The 25,090-nt window shown below is 34.5% G+C and overlaps 2 protein-coding genes and 1 non-coding gene across 3 annotated transcripts; all 3 read left to right on the top strand.

Moving 5' to 3' along the window:
* The first annotated feature begins 2,735 nt into the window (after window positions 1-2,735).
* On the top strand, window positions 2,736-2,819 carry Trnal-uaa. The gene has a single exon. It is a non-coding gene; the product is annotated as a tRNA-Leu (tRNA).
* Window positions 2,820-6,728: 3,909 nt separating this feature from the next.
* On the top strand, window positions 6,729-9,845 carry LOC110993905. The gene is made up of 5 exons (XM_022260308.2): window positions 6,729-6,853; window positions 7,782-8,540; window positions 8,643-8,847; window positions 9,095-9,248; window positions 9,604-9,845. The coding sequence occupies exons 2-5, from the start codon at window positions 8,171-8,173 to the stop codon at window positions 9,790-9,792; spliced, it is 918 nt and encodes a 305-aa protein (XP_022116000.2). The 5' UTR covers window positions 6,729-6,853; window positions 7,782-8,170; the 3' UTR covers window positions 9,793-9,845.
* Window positions 9,846-12,510: 2,665 nt separating this feature from the next.
* LOC110993904 lies at window positions 12,511-24,188 on the top strand. The gene is made up of 5 exons (XM_045632895.1): window positions 12,511-12,625; window positions 20,681-21,496; window positions 22,192-22,396; window positions 22,517-22,673; window positions 23,880-24,188. Exons 2-5 carry the CDS (start codon window positions 21,112-21,114, stop codon window positions 24,045-24,047), a joined length of 915 nt encoding a protein of 304 aa, XP_045488851.1. The 5' UTR covers window positions 12,511-12,625; window positions 20,681-21,111; the 3' UTR covers window positions 24,048-24,188.
* Window positions 24,189-25,090: the final 902 nt, after the last annotated feature.

The following is a 25,090-nucleotide window of genomic DNA, read 5'->3' as shown; positions in this document are numbered from 1 at the left end:
AGCTGCAGCCCATGGACAAATGATACACAGTGCCCCCGGTCCTTACTGAAAACAATGCTGGATATTCATCTCATGTGCGATGCGCGTCTACAGGACGGATCGGAGTAAGACCCCGTCTTGTTTCTGGTCGGTGTAGTTGAAAAACTAAATGTAGTTATGTATTTTATTTATTTATTTACACTTCGTTGCAAAGAAACAAAAATAAAAGAATACATAAAGACATCGCTAACAAGCGATCTCTTCCAGGCAACCCTAGTAAGAAAAGAAAACAATAAATAAAAATGATGAGTGCAAGAAGTGCATAATACCAAGCCAGTTACCAAGTGACACGAGAAATCGTGTGCGTCAATTTCGTCGTAAGAGCCAAATACAGGATCCGCCCATGGGTCAGGCTTTCACGCCTGAAACACTGATTTTAATGGGATAAAGTCTTTTACCGCGAAAAGAGAGTTGAAGTGTGGTGTTAAACACTGTTAATGCAAAGAAATATCACACAGACGAGAAAAGCTGTTATGAATTATATTTATCTAAATCGTCCGAGTTACAACCCGAGAGTACCTATAGCCAGACGTAGGCACTCTCCTCAAATGATACTTTGCATATATTCGTTACATAGAATTTAACTATTCAGTATTTCGCTTATATTTTTTTGCTGTAGTGGTAAATAGGAATGGTTAAAATGCATTAAAGAAAAGCTGCGTAAAGTTAGCGATTATCTAGTTGGAAAAAGAGGCCTGGGACTAGTGCTGGGCAGGCCACTTCTAATTAATTTGCTATATTTGTTTTAAAATAAATGTTATTTGATGATTTCCTTTTTTAAAAGAGTACCGAGAGTTTTTTACGCCGGCTTTTTCTCTCGGCCTACACCCTCTGTCTTCTTTGCCGATGAGTAGGGATGCCTACAGGTTCAAATTTAATGACGTGGAATAAGTGATACCTTGATGATCTTATATTCCAAAATAAAGGTATTTTTTTAAACAATAAAATCCTCTTCTATTTAAAGCACCCGCTGAGGAATCGTAAAGCACTGTTTTAATGATTTTTTCTAGTGAAATGAAAAATAAATATCCAGTCAGCTATAGAAAAGTTCATTAATAATACTGCAATCAAATTGTACACAAAAGCCAAAAAGTACTAATTTGTGTAAAATAGCGTGACCGCTATTCAACACAAACGTCATGGTCACTGCATTTTGTCTATGGTTTCATAATATAATAGAAGTAGTAATATTTGAATCACTTTGTCACTATGTTCACATATTACCCTTATCAAATTAAAATCAAAGCAAAACGTTGTTTGTTGGATTTTTTATTTTACAGAATATTACATTGATATCATAATAAATTTAGAAAACCACTGTGATTTGTATAAATATAACCGTAGCAGTTCCAGAAACGCGACAAATGCATATAAAGTAGTTTTTCAACATACTTTCTATGTTGGTTAACGTTAGGTTATCTAATAACGTATTTAACGAAGAGCGATTCGAATCGTCGACAACCAATCACTTTCCATGCAGCTTGATTCCTTGGCGTTGCGTAGAGAAATGAGGTCTCTCTGCATCTTCTACCGCATTTACCATGGAGAGTGTTCAGAGAAATTATTCGGTCTAATACCTGCAGCTGAGTTTCATTATCGGACGTCAAGGCAAATACAAAACACCATCCTAATCACCTCGACGTTCCTCATTACACAATTCAGCGTTTTCTAAGGCAGTTCTTGCCGTGCACCATCACTATGTGGAACCAGCTGCCCACTGAAGTATTTCCGAACCCAAAGATCATTCACAAATTAAAGGCATATTAAAGGTACATGATTAAACACTACTTATCCAGCACCCAGCAAGCTTGACATTAGGTAGTGGGGTGATGAATTTAAAAGAAAACATTGTTCAAAATTATTTTTATTTCTTGTAGGTAAAATTTAAGTTCACCGTGATACTTATTTTAGAAAAAGCTTGTGACATATTTTGTATAAAATACATTCTACATACATTTATTTACTAAAGTTCATCACATCATACATAATGCCATATCTACATTATATGTAACAAGCTATATTTTTTATAATTCATACATATATGACAATAATGGAAAATACCGACCTAAAAATAAAAATTACTAGTAAAAGAACCTTATTAGTCAAATAATCCGATACAATATTCTATTGGTGTAAAATAAACAAATAAATAAAGTATACGCGAAATTATAACTATTGCCATAAATAAAAAAAAGTTAAGAAAGAGTCTGTTCAAACTGGGGCTTAGACTTTAATGTGGTCACCAATAGATGGAGTCATTCTAAGTTAGCTAGCCCGTGTAAAGACGCAAGTCGATAGTTTAAAAAAATATGTTGCATTTGTGAGAAAAATTTTGAAAAACTTCGATTAATTATTAATATATTCTACATTTTATTTCAATGCTTCAATAATTTAAATTAAATCAAAGCGTTAAGACGTATAAAACAAAAAAAGTATTTTTGATATTTTTAGTTCAGTCTATGGTAAAAAAAATTACTAAACATTCGCAATTTTGTCAAAAAGAATAGCTTAGTTCGGAGCAGCATTTCAATAAAATCTAACTGTGAGAAAAATTTAGATAGTTTATTATTAGCTAAATTGCAACGTAAAATGTGTCTAAAAAGGTTTTTTTCTACAATAATTGCAAAATAAAATCGAATTTCAGAATTTCTGGTTAAAATACAGCTATAATTCCGTTATTTCAACTTATTCAGTGCGTCAGGTTGGCCGAGTGGTCTAAGGCGCCAGATTTAAGCTCTGGTTCCCGAGAGGGAGCGTGGGTTCGAACCCCACACCTGACAAATCGTTTCCATTTTTTTTACTATTATACATATATATACTTATTTGGTAACTAAATTTTATTAAATTTTCTTATAAAATCAAAACAAATGTCGAATTAAAAATTTTATAATATATATTGTCTAACGTAAAGTTGTTATTGCTCTCTGTTGTATATTATTATTGTATTATATTAAGCCGTGTTATCAGTGTGACACAAGTATCTTTAACTGCGCAGTATTTTAATCTATTCCAACAAAATGCAAACTGAAAATTTCCACTGAATTATCTAGTTCTATCTCGAATGTATCTTTACGTAAACTGTAAACTAATTCTTATTTCAAACGCGTAAAGATCAAAATACCATTACATGATACGCACACACGCACAATACAATCAAAATGATATACGTACTAAACACACATGAACATTACACGCCCACAAATAATTATGTAATGAATGAATTACATTTCATTTGTTATGAATGGTCATTGATTTATTAAATACTATTTTACGAAACAGTAGTAAGAAATCGCATCTATCTATATGTCAATAGTCAAGTATTTCTCTCATTTGGATGTTATGAAAATACGATTCGAGATGAAGCAATTTTTATATGCACATAGCACATAGAAAGAAAGTCCATGTCAAAGGTGACAGTCGGAGATCGAACCAACGATCTCAGGGATGATAGTTGCATGCTGATGTATATTTAAACCAATTTGACTTCAAGAATTCTAAAGGCCGGCACGCAAATGCAAACCCTCTGGCCATGAGTGTCTATGGGCGGTACCACTTCACTTCAGTATATAATATTCTAAGTATATCAACACGTTTTTCACATTATATTTTGCGTATAATAACACAATACACACGATTTTATGTGTAAAAATTCACCTATTAGTCTGTATTGATATACATGTATATACAGTTACATAATGCGATTGACGTCATTTCTCGTTAGGAGCGGTAGATTCTCGGAAAGCCTTCGTACAGCCATGACTCATGGAATGAAATAAAGTTTATTGTGAAGAACGAAATATTATTGTTTACACTCCCCAATGCAGCCATATAATTCCGAGAAGAATCAATGAGATACCCAGAACTTAAATAATCAAATATGTGTATAACATTACATAGGAATATTTTTTTTAGTAAGTACATATAGGGAGGCTATCTAAAAATAGCAGTCATCGCAGCCCATGGATATCAAATCAAATTCTACAAAACAAAAGATTTTTTCTCTGTTAGGCATTAGCCCATCTAAAATAAGAATTACAGACAGAAACAAATAATAATAATTACTATAAATTGGACATTTATATATTCTATTTTCAGTCTTCTACGCTCAGAAATTGTCTTTGATGTCCTCTTGAATAATTAAATAAGAATATTCTGAATGATTGACGGTTATCAAAAAAATTCCACACAGTAGTATTTGTATACAGACTTGATGATATTTAATCATCAAGTCTGTATACAAATTGTTTTCATTATTGTGTAAAGAAAAAAAAAACCGCCCATCTTCATCTACAATGCGTTGCCAGCCCTTAAGGTTAAACACCAGGAGGCATTATGTCGTACCTTAACGCTACTAATCCGTGATCAAAAAGAAAAACCAGTATAATCCAGTACTAAGTAGATTTGTAATACAATTGACCTTGGAGCTAGGGGTCATTCGGGACGTCAAGCTAATTTGATTATATGTACTATGACGTCGGAATAGCGTGACCTACAATCATTAATGCCATCTTATCAACATATAGTGGATATGTACTATCCGAAGTGCCAATCCAATAGAAGAAATGTATATTGGAAGTAAATATTATATACTCAGGAAGGTTTGATCTCTTCGGAGTTGGATGAAATTTGAGAAAAACAATTTTTTTTATAGAACAGGGGGCAAACGGGCAGGAGGCTCACCTGATGTTAAGTGATACCGCCGCCCATGGACATTATTCGTATAACATTTATTCAGGGAACAAACTAAGACGGTTACAGCTAAAAATTCTTTAGACACTTTTTTATCTCGCACCCTGACTTTTTGTGGACATGTAACTCGAGATTCAGAATGTTTAGAAATACTAAGCGAGACTGTGGGTACCTGACCTTGACGCCGATCAAGAAGCTGTTACAGGTCTTACCATCACCCTGGTGCAGAGGCCTACCGAATACAGGGAGAGGGTGGAGGAACTAAAACTCTGCAGTAATGAAGTACATTTATGAACGTGATTAAAAACGATTATGCTACTAAATTTACATTTAATTTAAGGTCCCCCAGGTGGGGCAGAGACTATCCAGTATAGGACACCAGTGAACAGCCTGATTAGGCAGCTCTTTTAACTGTTCTTCACGTCACCAGTTTCCTTTGCCTCTGTAATGAAGCATTGTTGTCAGGTTAATTTTGGGCGTCCGCGTTTCGTTTTGTCTTGGTAATTCCAGTCGAGAGCTTGATTGGCAACTCCTCTTTGAAGACCCAAGACTTTGACTCCCTCCTCAAAGGTTGACTACCTCCAGAGCGTATCGCCCACTTTCAGCGTTTTATAGACGTCGATAAAAAGGTAAATATACATTTACTGTTCACAAGTAGGGGTAGAACGAACATAAACATTAAATACTTCCCATACCTGCTTCTGAATTTAATTCCCAGCACAGGCTATATTTATCCCAAAAATTACATAATAATAGTATTTCTTTTTTATCAGTTATTCCGTCCCAGTTAAAACAAAACAAATGAATCATGTTTTGATTTCCATTTTGTCGAGATTCAACTGACGAAACGATACAGGTGCTGTAGGTTTCAATTCCAACAATATATCAGATCAAAATACATAATAACCATTTCTAGTTAGTAATTGTAAAATTGTTTGATCTTGAATAACAAATGATGAAGATAGTAAAACTGTTTGGGTTTTGCATTTTCAAACCCTGAACAGCTGTGCATACATGTGTGCATGTTTCAATCTGTGTGTGTTATGTTTTGACGCGTTTTATAGGCCATGGTATACGCGATGAGATTTAGCGGGATTTATTTAAAATTATATAATTCATTATTATTATATTACATTGTACACATAAAGACTGGACTGGGCAGTTTATAGGTTTGGTTTGGTTTTATAGGTTTGGAAGGCACAAACAGGGAAAAAGTGAAGCTTTGAAAATTAATTTCACTCACTCCCAATAGATGAGCATGAAAAGTACGTGATCACTCCATGTATTTGTTTATCTATAGACACACTGTTTACATGCTAATGATAATATAAATAAATAAAAAATCTGCGTTTACTGCACAGTACGTTATGCGACAGATTTTTTAATTTTTATAATACGAAACAAACACAACAAGCAATAGCGTTTATTTTTTGCGATCTCCCTTTCTCACTCTCTCTAAATGGGAAGTTCAATCGCTCTCTCCCTTTTCTTCGAAAAAAAAATGCTGCACATATTCGTGATGTTTCGTAAAACCTCATGCGCCTAAAGTAGTTTCACTACAAAAAAAAGGTAATGCCATTGTTAATAAAGGCGTGGAGAAAGTCTCGCAGTCCTATGCTTTATTACGTCACGTTTGCATTTCTTTGGCCTTATTAGAAAATATTAAAATCAGTACTTATACACCAATCTACCTAAATGTACCAACGAGGTTACAGTATGTAGTAAATACACTCCTAAATCTAATATAACGACATATATAATACAGCGAAAATCTCTAGACATCGCTCTATAGTATAAAGTTTGTTACAAGTAACCTTATAACACTAATTAGTTGAATTACCATTACAATAGAAAAACTAGGTTGTTTATACGCTGACTTATAAAATGTCAGAATGTTCTTGAAACATACAGAATCCGCTAGCTTATAGGACGTAAACATACACACGTGCAGAGTATTTTACAACACGTGCGCATCACACACACGACAGCGTCTATGACGCACGGGTTGCGGGGTACGGGGGGAAATACGGTTTATATACCCCGCGAAAACATATTTTGCATCATACTTAGTTAAACCGCAGAGAAAGTAACAACCCAAAGGGGACGAAGTCGTAAATCGCTATGGGTACGTGTTTATTCATTTAATATCATCAGTAATTTTAAGTTTCATCCATACTATCCTTTATTATCGGTATGCTTCAGCATGTATTAATATTTCCTTTACTTCCGTTTGGATACGATATTCCAGTTGCGTACGTAATTTCTTTTGATAACGTGTATTAATAATAATTATAATTCCCTTTTGTATTTGAACTGTTGACAGAATCTTTAGATAAGGCATAATAAGCCTTTGTAATCTTAAATGTAATTCATATGTTTGAGTTTGATTGCAATTTAATGTTATTTAATTTCAGTTAATACTTATACAAACAAAAGCTCTTAACTCTTTATTTAGATTCATATAGATTCTCTTGCAGTCTTTCTAAAATAAAGTGTCTGTATTTTAGTTAGCAATCAATATTATTAGGGTAACCAAATACTTACAGTTACGTTAACCATGATTCATCGTAGTTATCAGTCGAGGCCTCATTATTGTTTTGTTAATAAACACACTTTTGTAGCAATGACGTTAGAGTTAAACTGGATTTTCCTTTTAATATGGTAATATTAGGTCATTACTTTTATTGGTATTTTTGGTTTTTATAAAAATATCTGATATGTTCAACTCTTTGTCGTATCGCAGTGGAAGCAATAATTTCCAGCAATGCGCATCTTCTTGACGCACGTGCCAAAAATAGTTTTAATATTTTTAGATTTCCTTTAATAATAATTTGGCCACGATTGGCGTGTTGCTTACCGGTATTTCATTTTAGTTCTTTTCATACAGTATATGTATGATTGTGTATGACTGATTATCACCGAACTATTGTCAATGTGTCTTTGAATGCCTTCAAATAGTTCATAAGGCATGGTCATCATGCAACGTCACTTTTTCTGTTCCCAATTGAGTCACACTGATTCAAGCTTAACTAATTAATCCATATTCATTTCAGATACGTTAAATATAAAACCGTTAAGTAAGGCCAAAGAGTGGTCTCCGGAGGCGCCATTGGGCGTGGAGGCTGCTCGGGAGATGGCTGCACAGTCTCCCACCGAGATGGCATCAACCTCGAGCGAGGAGCGCGCCATACGCCGCGTTATGGGCCGTTGGGGCGCTGAGTGGTTGAGCTGACTCGGCTCCGGTTACCAGAAACCAGGGCCCCAGTGGCCCCCTGGACACCCCCTGCCGCCGCCACGGTGGGGGGGCCCGCGCCCCGCTTTGCACCTCTCCTTGCAACAGTACGAGGATCTGGTCGCTAAAGCCGAGGCGATACTGAGCCGACTCGCTGTCTCCGAGAACTATGATTCTGTCAACAACTTCATCACGCTCTACGACTCGTACATGGCTGCCCCCGACGAAACCCTGGCTGAATTCTTCCCGAAGTACAATCCACCAATACGCGCACATAAGCATACCTGCGTCGGTCTGGGTATGGAAACGATAAAGCGTTTAAAGGCCCTGGAGAACGATTTCCCCGGTATCTCCAAGTCGATGATGCTGGTATCCTGTGACGAAAACATTCAAGATCTAATGGACTACGCCACAGCATTCCCAGGACCGCAAGGGTTCTTAATCGAGACTGAGAAAGACCATGTAATGCTTTGCATCCATGTAAGAGTAGCGGGAAGACAAGGGGTGTTCCTGTCAGATTTGGGGTACCATGTGTCGCGAGTTGTCACCGTCATGGCGGATAGGTGCTACCCACACACAGGTGATTAAAACATATCTTTAATAGTAAATACAGTTTCAATAAAGAAATATATAAACAGTGTTCATAGGTAGGTACTAACTTAATCCCAATTTTTCTTTTTAGGCTGGTTTACGCAATCTGACGAGCCACACAGCCGAAAGGAGTACAATTACCAATTCAACCTACAGAACAACAACTATGTGGAGTGGCATGAGCGTGATACTCGAGGAGCAAATGTCAAAGAGCGTCTGTCATTGATCTACGTCGCCAAACCATATCTCACTGCTGTCAGCGTTACAGAGAAGAGAAACCTCGTTTGGGACTTAAGGTAAATAACTCCAGAAGACTCTTGAGGCAATCAAAAAACCACGATCGTCATGATTGTGTTTTCTATATAAGCAAATAAAAATGAGATTCAGAAACGTTATTTTGCGCTACCAAGCCTAGATTGGGTAACATAAAGCACAAGAACTATTCAAAGATGTTTAATCATACTTACCTGGTATATGCAAAGCCACCGACTAATAAACAGAGAAATAAAAAAGCAAAGTCTTAAGGATATCTTTCGTTTACAGGAGTCTTCTAGCCAGAAACCCGAAAGGACACTTGACAGCTGGAATCTACTTCCCAGTGAAGGAGAAGGACCAGCAGTTCACGATGTTCTTCGACGGCACCAATGGCAAGCAGCGCAAGAAACTCAAGTTTGAATCCTTCTTAGAGCTGCAAAAGGTACATTTACTATGTTAAAGAAATATAACTCAAACTATAACATATAATGAAATGAAATATGAAAAATATTAAGTGCAGAATTATTAAGATTTTTGACACAAATTTTTATGCACACTTTTTGATACAGAGTTAAAGAAGTCGTCAGCAAAAGAAAATTTTGAAAACTTTTAAATATGTCACTAACTGTGTTAACAGATATCAGTATTATTTTACTTAGCGATATAACGATAATAAATTTTCGATCATACAATGCAGACCAATTAAATCTGTGTATTTATACTTAAATATAAAAATCCGTATTTTATTATAAATTAAATCTTAAATAAATAAACATTAAGAATACTTTGTTCCACAGATCCCAGATGAGTTAGTTGACGAAGTGGAACAATGTAACGAACAACTAAGAATGCGTGACGGCGAGCTCCTCTCCATCCTCAAAAAGCTGGCCAGCATTATGTCAGACCAGGAGTACATGAAGGAGCTTCTAGAAATCAACAGCAAGATTGTTCATCTATCAGCAGGGGACAGCGGGGGAATAATATAAATAATATAGCCTTGTAGTCGGCTCACGGGCTAATAAATAGTAGAAAAGTAGAATCAGTTTTTCATTCATAATCCTTACGTGGAAAACCTTTGTATTCCCTAGTATTAAATTCAATTAATGATATGGGAATCTATCTTATGAATTTCATACTAAAAAAATAATAAAAACGATTTTATATTTATACTTACTCGTTTTTAAATGTTTGAACTCTCATAGGAATTGTTCGGATTAATACCTGCAGCTGATTTTCATCATCGGACATCGAGGCAGAATATTGAAGAAATTCCATCCGTATCACCTCGACGTCCATCGTTGCGCAACTGACCATTTATTAAGGCAGTTTTTGCGGCGCACCACCACAGTGGAATCAGCTGCCCACTGAAGTATTTCCAAATTAATTCCATTTAGAGTCATTCTTTAGGCAAACTTCTTGAGCATTAACACTAAAGTAAAAATGACACATTATAAAAAGTGCACCAGAGTCACGCTAATTCTTGGATCTTTCTCACATCAGTTACTACGAAAGTTACATACGATGTGGACATGTACAGGAGAGATTTAAAGGAAGATAGAGAGGGAGATAAGCGAATAGGGACGGAAGTAATTCCATAGACTCACTGCTAATAATAAAAAGATTTTGCAAAGATATTAGATGTTTGATATTTCCATATCTGTCTATCATAACATTATTTTTGGACAGGACATGTCTCCTACACTCCTGACATTTCTCTAGCTTCAACTACTGTCTCTTCTTTACGTTTTGAAATTGGGCCAGATATGTACTGCAAGTCCTAACCGACCTGACATCATTTTTATGATTGATATATGAAATTAGCATTTACTGATGCTGTGTTGATAAAACACAATTTACTTATTACGTTTTAAATGTCCATCCGTGCAAAGCTGGGACGCGCCGCTATTTGTTTTAATAACTTGGCCCGGACAGTCCCTTTTTTTTGGAAATACTATATTAAAAACAATATAATACAATTATTCACTATTTTTTAATTATTATTGGTTGAACATAAAAAAAAAGTAATTTTACCTAAGCAATAAAGCACCAAAATTCTATGCACTACCGATCGACTGCAATAAATTGATTGCGTTCAATCAGCATAATGAAAACATTTTTAGTACACAGAGAAAGATAGATCTTCATTATTTATTTATTATTATTGTAGTTTCTTGACGGTTCTTTTTTTAATATTGATTTTGTATTTGTTTTTTTTATTGAAAAAATAGTCGATAGCTAGGTATGTAACCGTACGACCAATACGCGCATAATAACATAAGTTTACACATAGTATTTGAAATTTAAATGAAATTAAAACAATGAGAATAGTCGTCATACAAAAATATATACAATGAATATATTTTTATAAAATATAACGCCCGTTAGTTTTTATCGGCAATCAAGAAAGGAATGATGTATAAAATGTATAAATGCATCTCTCAACTACATGAGCGGATACGTGAGCAAATTATTTCATACGAATTTATAGTAAAATTATAAATTTGAAATAACATAAATATTAGTGGTGGATAAAATATATCTTCCAAAGGATAATACAACAAAGCGAAAAATTAGTGTTGTTACAATAAAAATAAAATACGATGGTAAATGTAATTAATAAAAATTAACATTTAATATCTGTCAATACTATTTACCTGCGAAGATATCTTAAATATAACTGAACCGATTTTGATGAAACTTACACTTCCTAAGTTAGAATATGCCTGTACCTAAATGAATGAACTATTAGACATGGATAAACATAATGCGTATATTATGTTATTTACCATTCATACTCAAACAATATCCAATCGCAACAATATCTATCAGGTCAAACAGGTCAAACAGATTTTTCTTTAATTGAATTCATTAAAAAAAAGACATTTCTATAATCTTCCTACTTTTAGCATATATTCTCCATACCTGCATTGAAAAAAAGTAAAAAAAAAGGTTTTACGATGCTGAGTAGCGTGTTTACAATGGCGGCCGCGTGTCAGCTTGTCATGCGCAGAGCGGTTAGCGTCCACGTTACACGTGATGAGAGTAAAATATCGATTTTGCCGTATTTTCATTTTGCAAGTAGAATGGTGAAAAATAGCAGCTCTCTGATAAAGCATACTGATAAAGCAACTGCGATTATAGCAACATGGATTCATGACAAGTGAATTTAAAAATAATTGTTTTAATGTTATTTTAAAGCAAACATATATTTTATAAAAAATACTTTAACAATATTAATCTATTCCAAATACGCTTTTCTGGCTTTTAGTAGTAACTTAAATTACCTTTAACAATAAATTATTATATAATATATACTATACACTTTCATAAGGAAAAGAATAGCTGTATTCTGTCGTTTATAAAAACATCATAAAAAAATAAAGACGACTTTTCAATTTACGAGGTATCAAAATGATGAATTGTTTAAAAAGATTAACTTTAGATTACCGGAACCTCGTATTACTAATTATCTAATGAACCGTGTAAATAAACCATTAACGAAAAAACAATTAATTAAAACAAAATTGCGACAATCACGAATCATACCAATTAGTTAATTACAAAGAAACATTGATAGGACCTTCCAGATTTGTCTGTTTCAAAAACATTAGCAATAAAAGGCTCATGCTATTTAATTAAAATAACGTTTAAAATAGCAACAGTGCACATCACTACCGCTGCGTATAATAAAGCGGTCACGAGTCACGACATAGCACAGTAATCAGTTTGTCTGTGGTGTTGGCGGGAGACGTGTTTCGCACAAGGCGCGCCGTCGGCATCTGTTTTTCTTTTTTTATTTGGCTGCTAGCCGTTGTATGGGTGAGTAGATTTAAAATTTTATTAATATATTATCTTCTTCATAAAAAAATCTTGTAATTTTCACATGTTTCATACATTAAAGCAATTATTTATGCCTCGGGATGTGGAGGAGACATTACGCACGGAATTTGTTTTCTCGCGTGTATAAACAATGCGTTTTTGAATAAAATATACAGTAAGTTAGGATTTAATTCACTGTTTTATATGTGTTCTTGATGTAGATCGTTTTACAAACAAGCTTGAAAAATATTTCAAGTTATAGAATTATTAACCATGAACTAATAAATAAAAACACTTTCATTCAGGAATATCAAAGGTCGATAGAAAGCAAGGACAGTTTATTCAGTTTAATAGCTTTTTAAAGTTAATACAATAATGAGTATTCATTTCAAACGATGGATCTTTGTAGTCTGAAGTGTAGAAGTGATTTTCAACAGATAAATCCTTGCACAAATCCTCGTAACATTTCTTTACTGTGTTTGATTTGATAAAGCTACTATTAAAACAATCAAAAAAATTTACTGAGAATTTTTGACAGCGTTCAAAATGTCTTCTTTTTTATGACTTCATATAATTTAAGTATATATATTGCTATCTGTCATTTGACTTAATGTAAAATGTAGGAACGAAAACATTAATAATTTTAAATCGACCAAAATAGATTGTATACGATAGTTATAACGCAAGTTAAAAAATAATTGAATATACGAAATAGATTTAAAATATACAAAATTAGTTCTGTCAAAATTTTTAAAACAAATATGGGTTCTTTCTTGATTTGGTTGTATCCCGTGTAATTGCCTGCTACCAAAGGTTTTATAATGACATTTTGTTTTAATATGTCACACATGGCAGTTCCTTACAATTGTAAACCTGAAATGTGGCCACTTTAGAGTTTCATGTCAGTTCTCGGATGCATTGCGTCCTGCAACTGGCAGTGAATGTAAAATGTCTTCCATTTTGAATATTGACGGTGCCATTATGAATAAATACATTTTGATTTTAAACTCGTATACAATTGATGTTCTTTGTTGAACCAAGCGCTGTTTCTTATAGATATTTTTTAAACAGATTCAAATTCAAAAATCATTTATTCATGTAGGTAACATAATGTACACATGAACGTCAGGAAAGGAACATACATTGAATGCTTCTATTCGATTTTACATTTACTGCAGTTCTCAAATCAAGGGCGTAGAACGGAAGAGAAGAACTGGCAATAAACTCTCGCCATTCTTTTTAATCGCCAAGTTTTTTCTTTTACGTTTGTAACGAGCTGCAACCATTACACTATGTATCATATGACATATTAAGTAATAAAGAATAATAAAATAAATATAACCCTAGACAGTTTCAAGGTATCATGGATTTATTTAATATTTGAAATTCGATCCAGACACGTAGACAGACAGAATTACTTCGGTCTAGCCAGATTTTGAGTTTGATTATTTTAATATTGTATTCAGCGTGTTATATATTATGTTTAGTTTTATCTAAAGAAAAAATATAAATACACAACCAACTGAATTTTATTTAATTTTAATTTACTATAAACCTTAAATAGTTAATTAAGGTTTTTATCAAACACGTGTCACTTTGAAAAATTGATAATTTAAATGACTTTCTTATCATTCTTTTAGTTCGATACGTGAATTTATTGCATTATTTATGTAAACGTGTCGATATATTTTGTCTTATGTTTAAAATCCTCTGGTGCATAACGATTGGTATTGGCCTCTGGTTGTATCTGTTTCTTGATCAATTCCATTTCAAATAGGCAGGCAAGTTATAAGGCTTTGGCTGTCACACAATGATAAGACGGTTTCTTTACAGTTACTGCCGGGGGTCAAACCTATGACCCCATGGATGTCAATTGTCAATCGCTCGAGATATTTACACTTATACGTTATGTGTTAATGTGCCTTAAATTTGAAACTGTATGTTGACCCAAAGTAGTTTATGATTGCCCTAATAACATTTGTCGTAATTGGCCATTATATATTGTGATATGCAAGGTTTTGCGAAAACTGTTTGCGCCCACACGTTGCAATCACATTGATAAGAGATTGTGGAAATTCGTGACGTAACATTATCAACTCCCACGTGCGTTCCACATTCAATGCCTACGCACATTTTGACGTGAATATTTACCATGGCAACATTGCTGACAACTTAAGGAACTTTTAATTGTTTCTTTATGCCCACCTGGACCTGGTTTCACCATAAGGATCTTTTTGTATAGAGCAGGGAGCAACAGGCCCGTTTGCTCCCTGTTCTATAAAAAGCACCTGATGATAAATTATATGGGCACTCAAAGCTAGTGGGCACGCGAGTGCGTTGCCGGCCTTTGTGCTGCGGTTGAACTATACGACAATCTAGGCTCAGTATAAACTCCTGATGAATAAACAATTTTTAAGAAAATATATAGTTATTAATGATTTTTTTTTCCAAAAATCATATCCAAAACTACTGATCGGATTTTGATGAAACTTGGAGTGCTCCTAAGTTGGAATATAGTGCTTGTAGTATTTTTTTTATAAATCATACTTAAATATCAACGGATAGCACTTAATTACAGATAAAAGCTGCTAGAACTAAGTAGAACCTTATGTATAGTTTGGCACAAGACTCGATTACAAAAATTTAAAGCATTTTATCAGAAATGATGCCATCTATATATTTTCACAGTCAGAGGCTTGAGTCTTTGCCAAGGAGGTTGGCATTCTAGACTGTTTAACTTAAACTTAATGTTATTTCCAAAATACAATGCAGAATTACGTAATCTCGTTAATTATTAGAATTCCCTTTTATTTCATTCATAAAAAGGGTGTCTCAGTGCCGATTTTAAACTCCGTACGTCTGCAACCACATCGTCTTCCTTCTACCAGCCCGTCTCCGATCTCTTGTTTTTAATTTTGCTCATCATTGTACGCTGCAGCGAAATATCGATGATGACGCCAAACGAGATACGCGACTTTTCGTATCTGTTCTTGTATAAAATACAGTTAATATATATAAATTAGTAGTTTTTTATTTAAAAAAATTCAAACTTCAATTATGAGACAATATTTTTTGAAAGCCTATATGTTAAATTATGACTTATATAAATAAAAATCAATCCCTGATATGTGCACTTCACTTCAGACTTTCTCGGTTGAATATTATTTCTTGTGTTCATTACTGTCAAAAGTTTAATCTTAAGTTAATAATGGAAATAAGGGAAAAAAATCCTGCCATCTTACAGGTCGCAGAAAATGAATACTTCATTTATGGGCCTACGTAGACGCTGCTATAACATGATTCCTAGTGAAATATTAGAACTGCCTTTAAACAGACTCAAAACAGATATTTAAAAAAACAGTTACTGTCTACCTAGAAGATAAAGACGCCCGTCAATAGTTCTTGTTTTATTGTTATAATTTGTTTTGATATCTTTGAAGTGTTAAGAATATGTGTGTAATGGTGAATGTGGTAAATCACTGAACAGATTTTTATTATTTTTACTTTTGTAACTTTAATGACGTTGTGGTTTATGTCATTTTCCTTTGAAAAATTTTAATGGGTAAAAGGGTGCTTAGTTTCTTGCCCGTTCTTATCAGAACTACGAATCCAGGTAGTTTTGCGAACGGATAGCGTAGTCTTGCTCTTTCTCGAATTTTGTAAACGTTTTTGACATTCATAAGCATGCCCTAAGACGCATCTAAACTGAATAAACGTATTTTGATTTTGAATGAGTGAGTGAATAAGACAGAGGACTTTGTGATACAAGTCATGGCTACACTATTTATTAAGGAAGGCTTCACGCAGTTCACAGCTAGGAACGAATAAAGAACATATTAAACTAAGTACGTGTAGTCAAGGCAATCAGCAATGCCCTTAGTCACGTGAGAAGACTGGCACAATGACCTACTTGTAGTCTCGTGCCACGAAACGCGATGTCAAAACTAGACCGCGGCCATCTTGTATTCATTTATGGCTTCCTATTATGACATCTCCATGCAGTAACTATGGCAACGGAATTTTGAATTTATTTGCGGAACGGAGTTCATTTTACATATAATAAGTTATTATTATTTACGACCTTGAAACCGAGGACTAAATATTAAGTTATTAAAAACTACTTTATCAAGATGTTTTACGTATAATGTAGTATGTATTTACGTATTTTAAAATTGAAACTATTAGTTTTATGGTAAACTATTAAAAATATGCTTTAAAAGTGATTTATGAACTGTTGGGTTACTTTTCAGAAATACAAAATAATAAGTTCAATAAAAAGAAACCAATAATAAATGGACTGTATATTAAATGCAAATCATTTAAGAGTAATTCGTGACTCAAGTTTTAAATTTTTATGACTTTTATAAATTTACGAGCTACGTATTAGTTTACGAATCGAACAAGAATTTTTCTTTTTCAATTCGATAAGATTATAAATCATAGTTATAGGGAAAAGTCAAAAGAAAATCAAACAACATTTATTATAATAAGAACGGAATCCATACAAATGTGAAGTTTTGTGAGTCTATACTTTGATCGTGCGTTTCAACCCTTATATACCACATATATATCCTTATATTTATCGCTGATCCAATTAACCTCACCCAAAGGTCAATCGGTACACGCCTACAATTTTACTAAACTGCATTTCATCTACGAGTTAGATAATCTAAAATAGATAATATTAAACTAATACGTGGAATAACAAATACATATTACACTAATTTGGGGAAAAAGTTTCTTTGTATTTTTAAGACAATTCATAATATTTTTTAATATTTAAATTTAACTTAAGTATAAAAAAATAAATCAGTGGCGCTACAACCTCTTTAGGCTTCAGATTTCAGAATCTGTTTCGTGATCATTTTTAAATCTAATAGGCAAGTAGGTGATCAGCCTCCAGTGCCTGACACACGTCGTCGACTTTTTGGGTGTAAGACATGTCGGTTTCCTCACGATGTTTTTCCTTCACCGTTCGAGCAAATGTTAAATGCGCACATAGAAAGAAAGTCCATTGGTGCACAGTAGGGGGATCGAACCTACGACCTCAGGTAGAAGAGTCGCACGCTGAAGCCACTAGGCCAACCATACCTAATAGGTACCATTTTATTAGTTAACTTTTTGCCTCTTGTAGGAAGGGACATGATCCCATTGCTATAGAAATTTTGGGGTTTGATCAAAATACCGCGACAATTGGTTTTGGCAGTCCTCTCGTAATGTTACCCTGACACTGCCTAAAGAATTCCGAAAAGACCGAAACAAGTAGATATCTGAAAGTGCAAGCTCAGAACTATACGGCGGATGCATTAATACCTCCCAGCCAAGCTCTCTTAATTTTTGCTCAGTGGCTAAAGATGAAAATAATTGATAAAAAAAAAAATTAATTTGTAAATGAGTATAGTAAAAATATTCTGTATGTGCTTCATGATCATTTGTAAATCTAATAGGCAAGTAGGTTATCAGCCTTCTGTGCTGACACACGTAATTAAATGTCCCTGTATTTTTATTAAATTAGTATTTATTATTATTAATAAGTTTATTTTTATTTAATAAGGTTAGGGTAAATATTATATTTATTATTGAATTCTTTCAATAGTTCAATAAGCTGCGAGAAGCGCCTTCAAACATTTTCTAGTACATATAAAAACTTGCATAGCATTTGTCTTCTCCATGAAGTAAATAAATAACATGAGCAGAAATTCATAGAAGAAAATCGTTACACTATATTTGAGATGTTTATGGCTTTGAAATAGCGGGAAATGAACTCTGGATTACCAAGAATTTAGCATGAGTCATGGCAACGAGTGATTACTCGGTTCCCAGTAAACAAAGAAAATTCAACGTAATGCGTTATAAGTCAATGACTCAATATTAGCGCACATATAATCCGGAAGTCCTGAGTTCGATTGGCTGCGAAAATTGTTCAAAATTTTCTTAGGACCCTAAAGTTCGCCTTGAGATGCTAATGTAGTGAATACAGTGTGCAATTGATAAGATTGATGCAACTGTTTGCCCTTCAATTTAAATAGAGATGGGCAGAGAACATTGCCCGTTATACAGACCGTTTAAAAACTGTAACCTAATTCATGGACTGGTCCAAAAGGAAAGAGAAACAATGGCAGGCTCTATTGGTCCGATGGTATTATATATATAAAAAATTTAATGACGACGGCACAGTATAAAATAGGATTTGAGGAGAACTTTTCCCGGTGAGATATCTTGTAGTAATAAAACTCATATTTAATATATATTGTGTTAACTACATTGCCTAGAGGTCTAGATGAATCAAGTCACAATTTGACGCAACAATGGTGATTATAGAGTTTAGAAGTAGGCGTTATGACGCTCCCATTTGGGGCAGAGATTGCTTTTTGTTTTGCTCTTATTTGGCAATCGTTGACTCTCTATTGTCTTACTGTTATCAATGATTAGTTAGAAGAACTGAAAACACATTTTGAAATCTTTATTTTTGTGTGTAAGGATAGAACCAGGGGAGATGAGATGATGTAAAGGAATAATTGGAAAATAGTAGCGAAGATGAGAAATGGAAGAATTTGGAGGCCTTCACGACATCGGAGGTCGTCATTATTATTGTAATAATGACTAGCCTCGATGACAGGCTATTTTTATTTTAAGTATGACGAACTTTGTAGTCTAAACAGGGAGATGATAGGAGAAGAATCCACTGGTCTCGTACATATTTGTTTTTTTTTATAGAACAGGGGGCAAACGGGCAGGAGGCTCACCTGATGTTAAGTGATATCGCCGCCCATGGACACTCTCGATTGATTTATACATTATCTTCACTGATTTATCATTGAACATTACGATCTTAAGTTTAAGTCTAACCTGATATACTTGTAAGGATATTTAGTGTTCCTGTGTACTATTTTATTACTTTTAGTGCACTAACACTAATTAACTAATTCAAATGGTTTTGTTTTTTTCAATCTTCTATCAAGGGCCGTGGTGTCTAGTAGTTGAATGGGTTCGTGGGCAGTAATCTCTGTGATTATTCTCATATAAATTATGATTATTTAATCATCATCATCATGAATGTACATATATGTAATTTACATCCCCCGTGGGCCTTAGCCTCTTCATGTACATCTCGCAATCGCAATCTATTTAGTGCTTCTTGCCTCCAACTTCGAAACTATTGTTTCGAGGCATTTGACAACTCCATCCCAACTCAGCCTCGGTTTACCAGGTTTTCTCGATTGGGGTTCTGTCGACCGCCATTAGGTGCACATGTCGCAAGTACTTGAGCCAATAAATATTTAATATAAGCCAATATTACTGTTGTATTTAAATAGAACTAAATAAGTGACAAAGTAAACCAACGGAATACAAAGGTTGTGTTTGGTGACCTTTTCAGTGAAAGGCCAGTGAAAGTTGAATTCCTTAGCTGCAATTTGACTCGGCTCCGTCAGACGTCACTGGTCATCCTCAAAGTTTTGACTCAAACGTTTCAGATCACGCAAGCTGTTAATTTTAACTGGCCTTCCTTTGAGTTACGTTGATCTAATTTTAAACGCTTGCAAATAGATGTCAATACTTCTACTCTTATATTGAGACACAATAAATGCACTTGTGTCTAAAGTTTTTGGGAAAATTGTTTGATTGTGTTATATAAATTACCGTACGGTTCCTGGGTTATCGGGATGCTTCCAATAAATAATTATAATAATTAATAATAATTTTATTTTTACTCTATACTTAAATAATCGCGTACAACAATAGAATGTGAGAAATAATAAAATGGTAATTCCTATGAAACGAATGAACTGTTGAAGAGAGTGCCTAAACTACCTAAACTCTTAGGGCGTAACTTCAACTAAAAAAGCCAGAATGAGCAAAATGTACAAACTTAGCTCGTACAAAGAGATCACTCATATCAAATTCTATGAAAACAAATTCCTTTGCGGATATTTATCATCTATTGTTTGCGCATATTTTTGAAATGTTGAGGCTTGGCTTAGTAATCATTAAACAAACAATATCTGCATTTAACTACGTGCCTATTGTGACGTTTTCTTCTTTGCATTATTTCAGAGCGTGAAAAATCGTCGGTAGTGGTGTTAGAGAAGCGTGAGGCGCTCTCGAAGGTCGAAGTAACCAACGAGCGTGTGCGAGAAGATGCCCGGCCCAGCACGAGGGCGGAGGCCGAGCCGGCCGCCCCCGCCGTCGGCCGCTGGGGCGCCGAGTGGCCGAGTTGACTCGCTGTGGTTGCGGGAGGTTGCCAAACCCCCGATCGGCATTTGACCGCGTCGTTGCCGACCAACCGGCATGCGAACGCACCGAATAAGGGGCCAAAGGCAGTCACCCCTGGCGATGTGACCAACCCGTTGCCGGTCTCTCGGTGGGCACAACCACGCGAACCACTCGCATTGACAGCAACAACTCACGAAGAACTCGCGACGGAAGCGGAGACAATCCTTCGATACCTCCTCGTGACAGACAACTACGATTCCGTGAACAACTTCATGTCTCTCTATGATGAGTTTACCAAGACGCAGGAGGCCTTATTCGACCTGTTCAAGCGGTATGCCCCACCAATCAGGAGTAAGAAGCACACGTGTGTGGGTTTGGGTATTGAGCTGATCCGAAGGTTGAGAGTTCTTGATAAGAAATTTCGAGGGTTCAATGCGGCGATGGGACTTGTTTCGTGTGAGGAAGCAGTGGTGGACGTGCATGATTACGTCACGAGTGGGCCTGGGCCTGAGAGCGTGGCAATGGCGGAGAAGGAGCACGTGATGGTGGCCATTCAGGTGGTCGTTGACGGAAGATCTGGAGTCATGCTTGCGGATCCCGGTTATCATGTGCCGAGGATTGTCACTGTCATGGCTGATCGCGCTTATCCTCACACTGGTAAGTCATACGTAGAACTAATAATAATAATATTTTATTGGAAGAATATGGTACAAAAATGTGTAAGGTGGTAGTTGGTACAATCGTAAGTTCGCATATTCTGCCAAACACAATGGCGCGCAAATTTGTCTTTAAAGGAATTTACATTTTACATAATGAGTCGTCTGAACGAATGAATTGGTCAAGGACCTATATATTATTTGTTTCGTACACATCATATCATACGTTATTAAATTTATATCAACTACAATGTCTCACACAAATAATCATTTATTGAATAATACATTTTTACCAAAAGTAATACACCAATTTTCAAAATTCTAGTCGGACGATCTTTTCAATCAATTGCAATAAATAAATAAAAAAAACAATACTAAGTAATGACTTTGGTAAATAATTAACCTTGATTGCCAAGAAAAGGTGTTTTTCTAATACAGTCAGTTCCATATGAGTACCATCCTACTAAAAGAAACCGAGAGTATTTTACGCCGGCTTCTTCTTGGTCGATCAGGGATGCCTACAGGTTCAAATTTAAAGACGTGGATTAACTGATACCTCTATCTTATGTTCCATTTATGGCACAGCCAATTCCTCCCTCTTACGTCTTAAAAATACGTATATAACTTTTCGCATCTACCTTCTAGACAAAACATGACAATTTGTCAATTATATTTGTAAAAATTCTCATCTACTAGGTTGGTTCACACAATCCGACGAACAACACTGCAGGAAGGAGTATGAATACAGCTTCAATCCCCAAAACAGTGCATACGTTGAATGGCATGAACGCGTGACCCGAGGGACCACTGTCAAGTACCAAACATCTCTTGTATATGTTGGCAGACCATACCTCGATGGAGTCAATGTTACGGAGAGGAGAAATTTGGTATATAACTTCAGGTAGGGAGATGGAAGATTTTTAATAATATCCAATAAAACAATCAGTACTAAGAAATATAAGAATTTTTCTACATTTAATATGTAAAAAGTAAGAAATTTAAAAAAAATTATCTCCTACAGGAGTCTTCTGGCCCGGGACCAAAAAGGACACCTGATAGCTGGTCTCTACTTCCCCGTGGGAGGGAAAGGAAAAGATGCCATGTTCACTCTCTTCTTCGACAACGGAGAGAAGAGGAAGGCGAAATACAAGTTCAGCATTTTCTCCGATCCTGCTAATGTAAGTTATTTCTAGCTCTGTGGAGCATTAGACAGTTTTTTTTTAACTTTGTTCGTCAAATCGAATTGGGAAAAATTATATCTACATATCTATAAACAATAAAAATATTTTATCAAATTGTGATAAAGTGTATTGATAACCAAATCAAAAACCTTTCTTTTTCGACTTTGCCAAAGTGAATAATCATTTATAATGTTTAATTATTTTAATAATTAAGTTTAAATTACATTTATTAATCATACAATTATTTATTTATAAGTCAGAATTGTTTTTGTTAAACATATAATCTTCATTTAGTTATCGAAAACTGATGAATATTTTATAGAAAACTTGCTTATTCAACGAAAGTATAATATTAATACCAAAACTAAATAATTATAATATTGTTAGTATATTATTTAAAAGTTACAAGGAGTGCAAGAGTTAAAAGTTAACTACTCTTGGCAGTTAACATACTAATAATATTAAAACTATTGCCTCAACTGACGTAATTTCTAGGAAGTATCGGGCCATTGTTAATTGTGCGACTGGTGTAAAGTTGATAACATTTTGCATGAACATGGAAAGTGACTTTGTTTACAACGTTAGAATGACTGTCTCAAAACAATTCAACAACCTGAAAAATAATATAAGTCTTATTAGTATTATTAACAGACATTAAGTATTTAATTGTCTTAGATGGATAGATGGATCTGTGTATTTTTCATGTCAGCCTTAGCTTAACTAGCCGTTCAATCAACTTCCTAGACTTTTTACGAAACATCGACGTTTATGTATACACATGAATCCCCTTCTAAAGGGAATATATATGTACATACTTCTATATATTACATATATCTTGCTTAATTTGAGTTTAAAGAATTAGTTTAATAAATAAACGGAGGTATAACCTTACTTAATAAGACTACTTAACATGTATAACGAAATAATTATATATGTACAATTGAACATTTTTGTAATTAATCTAGAAACAATTTATAAATTAATTGCATAGTATTACGTAAAACGTAAATGTAATACTATGCGCTCTACATACCAACGTAAAAATAATGAAAACACAAGTGCTTTTCGTAAATAATTTTGGTAATGGCGAAATCTATGACCCTCTTTTCATAACTAACTTTATTGGATAACGACTCATACTCAATCAGGTTAAAGCTATTTTTATCCCCTTTCAATTGTATTAAAAATCTTATTTTTTTACAGATACCAAAAACCATCATAGAAGAAGTGGACCTCTGCAACAAACTGATGAATTACAAACCCGGTGAACTCCTACGCATCATCTCAAAACTAGCTAAAGTTATCTCAGATCAATCATTCATTGACCAACTCTTGGAGATCAATGAAGAAATTTGCCGCCTCTGTCTCTGACGACAGCAAAATGTCGGCGCTCTCAAAATGGCCGACAATAAATAATTTTTTGATTTTAGCATAATCACGTATTTTTCTCATTATATTCGGTTTATGGGTTAATCCTAGACTAGTTTTCTTTTATTAAAATACTATCTGCAAGTTTTTGTTTTATTTTTGGAAAATACTTATCTCTCACAAGTGTTTAAAAACGTGATTATTTTTATAATTTATCTCTTAAGGACATCTATATAAAACAATATCAGACTTATCAGTCAATGAATTATAATCACCTTGGCGCCGACCATCTAAGACATCATATAATGACATGTATTTAAATGTCAAATGTCAGCTCACTTTAAGAAAGCTAGCTGTAAACTTCGTTAAATGTCACTTTGACATTTAACGAAGTTTACATACAAAGGCTAACTTCAGTATAGTTTCTAATGTTCGTGTAATGGTAGGGGAGCCCACGATGCTAAATGGGGATTTACTCGAGCGTCGTGGAGACCTATTGGGTTGCAAAGCTTAGATGATAAGAAGAAAAAAATGTTACATGATATATACCTTTTCATCGGTGGGGAAAGCGGCTATAGATGTTTAAATATGTAAAAAAAAACTGTTGCATGGACATACTCGAGCGCGTCAGATATTGATAGCATCAATGTCCTACGTATTTTTAATAATGTACGTATGTTAATCTGATCATTTGCATGATGGGGGTGGTTGTACGTAAGGGTTAAAAATGAAAAAAAAAAAAATTAATCAAGCGCGTCAGGTTTTCTAAGGGGGTGTTAAGTGCACCAAAAAAAAAGCTCTCATTCAATAATCTGACGATTTCGAGCTGACGCAAACTCGCAGCCATTATTATAATGTGCAAAAAAAAATCGCCATTTTGAAATACTCGAGCGCGTCAGATTAAGATATATATGGTTAAGATTTATATTCTAAACGTACTGTCTCATAATCTGACGATTATCTAGAGGGATTTGCCTGATCTGACAAAAAAAAAATTACAAAAACGGTTCACCCTAAAGGCCATGCCTGCAATTCCATTCCTGGGC

Source organism: Pieris rapae, chromosome 21 (genome assembly GCF_905147795.1).
Source record: "Pieris rapae chromosome 21, ilPieRapa1.1, whole genome shotgun sequence".
Taxonomy (NCBI): domain Eukaryota; kingdom Metazoa; phylum Arthropoda; class Insecta; order Lepidoptera; family Pieridae; genus Pieris; species Pieris rapae.
This window is presented reverse-complemented; position numbering and strand designations above follow the sequence as displayed.